The 7,491-nt window shown below is 43.3% G+C and overlaps 2 protein-coding genes and 1 non-coding gene across 3 annotated transcripts; 1 reads left to right on the top strand and 2 right to left on the bottom strand.

Moving 5' to 3' along the window:
* Positions 1 to 1,108: 1,108 nt before the first annotated feature.
* Positions 1,109 to 2,713, bottom strand: prkrip1 (PRKR interacting protein 1). The gene has a single exon (XM_035678437.1). It carries the CDS (start codon positions 2,660 to 2,662, stop codon positions 2,087 to 2,089), a length of 576 nt encoding a protein of 191 aa, XP_035534330.1. The 5' UTR covers positions 2,663 to 2,713; the 3' UTR covers positions 1,109 to 2,086.
* Positions 1,210 to 1,486, bottom strand: LOC118341153. Its single transcript, XR_004797411.1, has one exon.
* Positions 2,714 to 2,951: 238 nt separating the features above from the next.
* glrx5 (glutaredoxin 5 homolog (S. cerevisiae)) lies at positions 2,952 to 7,217 on the top strand. The gene is made up of 2 exons (XM_035678438.1): positions 2,952 to 3,379; positions 5,178 to 7,217. The coding sequence occupies exons 1-2, from the start codon at positions 3,082 to 3,084 to the stop codon at positions 5,348 to 5,350; spliced, it is 471 nt and encodes a 156-aa protein (XP_035534331.1). The 5' UTR covers positions 2,952 to 3,081; the 3' UTR covers positions 5,351 to 7,217.
* The last annotated feature ends 274 nt before the right edge of the window (positions 7,218 to 7,491 follow it).

Genomic DNA, 7,491 nt, shown 5'->3' with positions numbered 1-7,491 from the left:
TTGTATGTCTGGTGCATGTGAAGTAACTGACAATAAAGCTGACTTTGACTTTGACTCCAAAGGTAAAGTCTAACATCTCTATCGCCCCCTGGTAGCTGACTGCAGTACAGGCCATGAAGCATGTTGCCTCAATGTTAGCAGATGGGACATGAGCCAAACACACATTTTTCCCAAAGATGGTTTCTAGTGGTTCTCATCACGCTGATCATTCAAGTGTATATTTTTGTGAACATTTTGCGGGGTGTGAACTTTTTTTTTTAGCTTCTGAATGGGGCATGCCATAAAAACCACTGCCCTAGGCCAACATGGCGCCCTGATAATGCTAATTTATAGCACTCTCAATGACTTCGTACTCTGATAGCTTGGTGACTCATTGCCATTGAAAACTGGAATTATCCTTTAAATCCTTTAATCTCCTTCGGTAGCTGGAGAAGCACATGTGAAAATATATTTTTTCCATCTTGCTTGAGGGTAGGTTTTATAAAAAGCCGCACTACAATAAAAAACGATATATATGAGAATACTTCTCAGTTGCGATGTATATTGTGAAATTCTGTTTGCTTCTTGCTTTTAGGAGAACCAAAATCAACATTTGTATGTCTCTGCATAACTGGTCAAATGTGCTTTTATCTTCTTCTGCAGCTTTAAAATCTGGTTACGCTGTCAGTAACCTACATTTCATTTTGAAATATGTATGACATGTAAAGGGCCCACTTTATCACATGTAACATTTATAGAGAACACGCAGAGTTAAGTTTTCAATCACTTATGAATAGCTGTGGGATCCCGAACCTTCATTTTGGATCTTAATATAATGCAATGAAATGCAGCCTGTGCTTTTAGCAGTGAGCCACATTATTTAACACTTCTGTAGTAGTCTACATTCGACCTCAGCAGGGACCTTCAATGCATCTTTAATGAGTTTAATCTTCCATCAGTGAAAATAATCACTTTCAAGAAACTTGCAATTTGTCTTACATGAGTCATTTATAAATCATAGCTGACTTAATTCCAACACAGCATAAATGTGAAGATACACATTAAAGAGAATCAGAAAATAGCTCTCATTTGTTCCACATGGCAATATTCTATTAAAAATAAAACTGAACATTTTTTAAAAGTTAATTTATTACAGTAAGTATTGGTCAAAGTTGTGTGTGCACACTTTCATTTTTTTGCATACATATATATTAAAAAAAAATCTGACGTTATTGTGACAGCGGGGAGTATCTGACAGGAAGAGCTCCACCTGTTTCAAATAATATCTGGCTGTCTAGTTTCACTCTGCCTGCCTCAAGAAAGGTGATGGCTACAGAGCGAGGCCATCACCACCGTGGAAAGCAGGAGTCTGTCCAAGGAACATCGCACGTGAAACCCCTGAGCCTCCAGGAGTCACGCCTTTTCATTCTTTGAGTTGCTTTCTGCAGCCTTGTTGTGCCCGCGAGCAATAGTCCTTGCCAGGAGCAGCTTCACAAGACTGCAAAGAGTTGGGACACACACACACACACACTTCTATTCTTATTACCTAAATTGTTTAATATTTAGATTTAAATATCTGAACATGAACAAACCGCATAACACCAGAATGTCCATGTATGTCCTCGTTTTTATTAAAACATTGAAAATATTACATTAAAATGTAAAAGGATTCACAATGATTCAATCAACTGAAGATTCTGGAAAACTCAAGAAAGGCTGAAGATGACACGGCCTGCTATCTGACACATAAAAACTACACACACTTTAGGGAGATTAAGAACAGCATAATGAAAACTGTGTCTCAGCATGTCTCTTTTCCAGCTGGAACAATGTCCACCATTGTCTGCTTATGCTCTCAAGGTGGTTTCCGCCTGTTAACCTGGGCAGTCTGTCCAGGTCTTTCCTGGTAATTCAATAGTCAAACAGGGAGCACATTCTCTCGTACAGGGCTCTTAATCTGCTTCCACTTGAGTTTTTGCTTGTTTCCAGTGTTACGTGATCCAATGTTTTATGATCAATCAGCCACAATGTCACTATCAAGGAGCATTAGAACCAGAACCCAGTCCTGGCAGTCAGTGTCCACCCCCCCTGCAGGAGGCACAGGGCGTTATTTCCTCCCCATTATGAAGCTCGGAGCCTCGGCATCATCATCAGCCTCTCTTTCCTCCTCCTTTCCCTCCTCCTCCTCCTCACTGCTGTCCGAGCTCTTGTCGGACTCTTCCTCGTTTTTGTTTTTGGCCTCTACCTTTGCCTTCTTTGCCATCAGCTTCTTCTTCCTCAGCTTCTCCCGCTTCTTCCTGCGCTTCGCGGTTCTCTCCTCGGCTGCCCGTTTGTTTTGCTCCACCTTGTCCAGGTAGTCCAGGTCCTCGTTCTGCTTCTCCGACATCTTGTCCAGGAAGTCCTGCCTCTGGTACTCTCTGCGTCGGAGGTGTCTGTAAACATGGAACTCCCCGCTGCCGGCCCCGGCGCTGGAGCCCATCACATCCCGGACGAACTCCGGCGGAGCCCGCGGGTTCCACTCCTTGGGCCGGTCCGGGATGGGAGCGGGTTTATCCGGGTTCCGCATCAACCTCTCCAGCTTCAGACGCTGTTCCTCCGCCGGGGTTTTGGCGATAATCAGAGGCTGAGTGTCTTTTCCTCCAGGTTTCCCTGGCTTGTTATTCTTCTGCATGTGCGCCGCCATCTTTCAGACCGTCGTTGTCTTTTTCCTCTTCGCTGCGGTCGCCCCGGAAGTTCTTCAGGGCTTCTGTAACCCGGAAGTAATTATCTTACATGTTTTAATCCTTTTATATTTTTTAAAAACATACAACATTGATTACGTGTGTGTCAGTGGCTGTGATAATATTGATTTGTTTTTTAATAAATGGTCACTTTAAGAAGTGTAACTTGTGTAACTGCTGTAATTGACACGGGCCGTCGACCAATGGTGAACCACATTAGAAACCGTTGAGACGCAGCTGTCCAATCAACGCTCAGGTCCCGCCCCTCGTCGCGAGCCTAAAGTGTGTTGACGGACTGGTTTTAACTCCAGCTTGTTCAGACGCAGGCTAGTGAGTTTCTACGTTTCTTCTCCTCACACAACGACCGAGCTTACCAAACACCATGAACACTTTAATCAGGTCTACTGCGAGCTGCCTGCGGTCCGGGGCGGCGCTCTATCTGCCCACACAGGCCGGCGGACGCGTGTGGTCGGCCCCGGCCCGGTTCCTGTGCTCGGCGGCGGACCGCCAGAAAGACCTTGGTGAGATGGTGAAGAAGGACAAAGTGGTGGTGTTCATGAAGGGGACGCCGGCACAGCCCATGTGCGGCTTCAGTAACGCCGTGGTTCAGATCCTGCGGATGCATGGGGTGGAAGAATATGCTGCGTACAACGTGCTGGAGGACCAGGAGCTCAGACAAGGTCAGGAAACCGAGATAAGCGTTTCATGACATGACAGCAACAAGTTGTGAGCTCTTAGTTGAACGGACCTTTCCCTCAGTGACAGTGGAGGGGTTCAGTTTGCTTCCCCGGCACATTCAAACCTACACTATATCAGCCTTTGGTTGGTGTTGGGTTTTTATCAGTGCTCTGCAGCAGGACCACAGGGTGGGGCCCCTTTTTAAAGTCAAACATCACACCATCAGTAGGGACATGTCTGTGTGTAGCTTGTTCATTTTCTCTTTTGTTAGTGTTTGTTTTTATCAGTTAAGGAACAAGGAAATGCCTTTTTGGAGTTGCATCAGCACTGCCCTTTAATGGGATTTTGTCAATTTGGGGCTTAAGTAGCAACAGCAGTGTAATGCCAAGTCATGCTGAAAGGGCCAACCTGACTCATACCTTTAATTCACCCAGAATCCAATTGATGGGGGGTTTAATTTGGGACAGGGTGTGATATTCAGGTTAAAGAACAACAGATAAAGGTCTGAATACAAGTATTTGACTTGATTAGACATAAAGTAGTTGACACGGAGAATGAGATGAACCGGTTGAACACGCAAGAGTCCCACAATGCACTGTTGTAGTGCTTCTGCTGGTGCATGTGCTGCATTTACCCAGTGTCTGAACAGGAAACCTGGTAGTGGTCACATGTTACTGTACGGTGGTGTGAAGATTGTATTTACAACCAGATAAATAGCCAATATTAGCTGCTTGTGTTGGGTGTTTGTAGCAGTTCAATACAAGTGTGTGTGTGTATAGTGTAGAGCTCCTATTAAGTTCGCTGAATCGACTGTATTAGTGTTAATATTGGATTTTATATTGCTGTAACAGCCAGTGCTGGTGGATTTGCAGCCATTATTCAAAGTGGGAGACATTGTACGTGTCAAACCTTCCTGATATCTCTATCTGTCTATCTGAATGACAATTTGAAGGCCGCATTTTCCCCATTCGCCTGCTTGTAATTACGTATTCAATGGACCGGGACAAAAACATGTTTTGTATATTGCCTGGTGACACAAAATAATAACAATTTGAGTCTCATTGTTTCTGTTATTTCCCAGAACCCGGGTCTAAAGGGTCAGATAGACAGGATGTTAACTGTAAAATTGCCAAAAGATAAAAATAGTCTGAATGTCAAATGGCTAATTGTTTAGTGTAGTGCTGTCACTGCTGTAACTACAGTAGTATAAAACATTGAGAAGCTTTTCAGAGCTCTTAAAGTTGGAGTTCTTCCAACTGTTTAAACGGGTTAAACAGTACTCCTCATGACTTCTTCATGTATAAAACCAGCAGTGCTCCCCATCCACCATCATTGTTTTATCAACATTAGGTCTCCCTGCACACTTTAGTTGGGTAATCTAACTGTACAAGCTCTTAAAAGCACTTTAACACACATTGGCAGCACTCAAACATTATCCTTTACATTTGGATACTAATACTTTATTTATGATATCAGTCCAAAGTGACTAACTGAACATATGAATACAAAAAATAGTACTGATCCAGTGTAATGCTGAGCTATATAAACACACACACACACACACGTTGCTGCGGAGGTTTAAGGGTTAAACACAGTTGGTGGTGGTTGTTGGATTAGTCACTGATGTGGTTTGAGTTTCGGTTCCTGAGGCCCCCCAGCAGGACGTGTAACTGGTTTTAAACTGAAATGGACTTCCATTACATTGTCATAAGTTAATACTCCTCCCAGGTTTCTCTGGGTCACCTGATTCAGTATTGGTTTTAGTTTACCTCTGACTCAGACGCCATCTGCCTTCCACAGGAGTCAAGGACTTCTCCAACTGGCCCACGATCCCTCAGGTGTACTTCAACGGCGAGTTTGTCGGAGGCTGCGACATCCTGCTCCAGATGCACCAGAATGGAGACCTGGTGGAGGAGTTGAGCAAGCTGGGCATCAGCTCTGCACTGCTGAACGCTGAAAAAGAATCCAAGTAGAGGAAGAGGACGAACTTCAAACAGCTGACAAGACAGAGGACACATTTATCAGGTTGATTCCCCCCTCCCCCCCGCTCAGATGATCGCAGATAAATCAACTCTATAGGCAGCCATGGGCAACACCGACCCACCTTCTGGCCAATACGTCAGAGCAGATATGTGACAGGTGTAAGCAGCTTTAGTGGCAGCACTGTATCTTGAGTCATGACTATTTCTGTTTAATCATGTTCCATATCTATAAACAGAGCAAACGGAGCTCCTGCTGCACTCCTTCTACTAGATTCAGGTCCTCTAAGTTTGCACAGATCATGTATCTGCCTTTTAATAAACAAAAATAACAAAAGAGACAGTGTCTTTACAGATCCAAAATACCCATATTTCTCATCTTCTCTTCATAGCTGCAGGGGGGGGGCTGTGGGGGGGTCAGTGGGGACAACACAATGCTTTAAAACCTTTTTAAAGTTGATTCTGTTAGCAACATTAGCGTTCATTTGGAGCTGCGTTTCTGGTCACCTGATGGATATAATAGAACATTTACTCTCCTTCCAGCTCCCTTTTGATTTCCATCAGCTTCTGAGAAAAAAATGCTCCACTGTGTCTACAATCTAGTTGCTAACTTTCTCTGTCTGCCATTTGGTGCTGGGCAGGTTAGCGTACACTGTGGTCATCAAAGGTTTTTGCTGACAGCTGCCTCCTGTAGCCAAAAAACAAGTGAAAATGAACTGATAGATGCAACCAAGCTGTATATTACTGAGGGAAACTGCAGTCCGGTATTTAACCTCTTTCACATTACACATTGATCCACTGATTACAGCAGCTTTAATATTTCCCTGTCACTCAAGGAAAAACTTTGATATTTGACCCCTATCTCCTACATTTTAAATACTTTTCTATCACATCTTGATTAACCAAGTTAAATACTCTAATTAAAAAAAAAAAAAAGGAAAAAAAAAAAAAACAGTCCACACCAGCATGGTTGTTGAAATCAGGCTACATGTGATAAATACAGTAATGAACGTCTGACAACACTTCACATCGAGGTTGGACTTCCACTGCCAGAGGGAGACTGTAGGTTCCCTCCCTGTGTTTTAATTTACCTCTACTGTCCACCTTCTGTCCCCCAGCCACAGTCTGTGTAAGACCAAATGAGCCTCAGGGTGCACCAAGACTAGGTTCAGATCTTTACAACGCTGCTTGGGTCGCACAAGGAAAAGATGTCATCATACTGGAAACCTTCCAAATGCACTGCCTGTGACTACTAGAGGGAAGAACAAAGAGGGGACAGGGCTGATGTATATGTTAGGAGTTAATAGATGTTTAATATCTGGCTAATTACATCTGTTACAAATGTCCTTTTGGAGTGGAGGTGACTGAAGACATGCACCTTGCCTCACAGACGTCGGTACACTACACCATGTCCCCTACTTGTTCTTCCTGCCAGGAACCACGTTGTGTACGTGTCCGCTCTGTTCGATTGTCGACACCCGCTGAAACGCAACAAACACACCGGGATACCTTTTTCTCTTTTTCTTGAACGACTCATTTACAGCACATTTGGACAGCAGTTATATTAAAAGGTCTGTTGCATTTGTCCAAGTCTGTAGTATTTGTTCATTTGTCACTGAAGAAAAAGTGGTTTTATTTTTATTTTGAGGGGTGGGCAGTTTATTTGCTGGTTTTTGAGTTTTCACTGAGCCCCTGATATGTATCAATCCTAGATGTTCTTCCTGCTGCACGCAGTTGTATTATCAAAGCAATGGTCATGAGGTACACTGTAAGATATTGTACATTGAAAGCATATTATTAAATGTATTTTAGCTGCATGTAAACCCTGCGCCAATTAAATATTTTGTGACACAAACAACAAGCGACCTGGAGTTTTCTTTTTTTGTATTACCATCAGAATGCGGGGACATAAGTCACCGTTTCCAAGAGCCCACGGTGCCAGATGTCTTATTTTACTATCATGTACGACAAGTAAATCTTCATGTTTATCGTGCTGGAACATTTCTGCTTGAAAAGTGTGTTGAACAACTAATTAACCTTGCTGATTAATTTGACTTCAATCGACAGTACAGTGTTTCCTAGCTGTACTGTGCTTGACCAAGGTTTATGGTTATTGTTGAGGAAAGGGATCTCTT

Source organism: Morone saxatilis, unplaced genomic scaffold (genome assembly GCF_004916995.1).
Source record: "Morone saxatilis isolate NCDOM2014 unplaced genomic scaffold, NCSU_SB_2.0 Contig7, whole genome shotgun sequence".
Classification (NCBI taxonomy): Eukaryota; Metazoa; Chordata; class Actinopteri; family Moronidae; genus Morone; species Morone saxatilis.
This window is presented reverse-complemented; position numbering and strand designations above follow the sequence as displayed.

Coding starts and splice junctions, on each gene's coding strand:
- glrx5 (XM_035678438.1), top strand. CDS start 3,082: ATGAACACTTTAATCAGGTCTACTGCGAGCTGCCTGCGGTCCGGGGCG. Junction 3,380..5,177: donor GGACCAGGAGCTCAGACAAG/GTCAGGAAACCG, acceptor TGCCTTCCACAG/GAGTCAAGGACTTCTCCAAC.
- prkrip1 (XM_035678437.1), bottom strand. CDS start 2,662: ATGGCGGCGCACATGCAGAAGAATAACAAGCCAGGGAAACCTGGAGGA.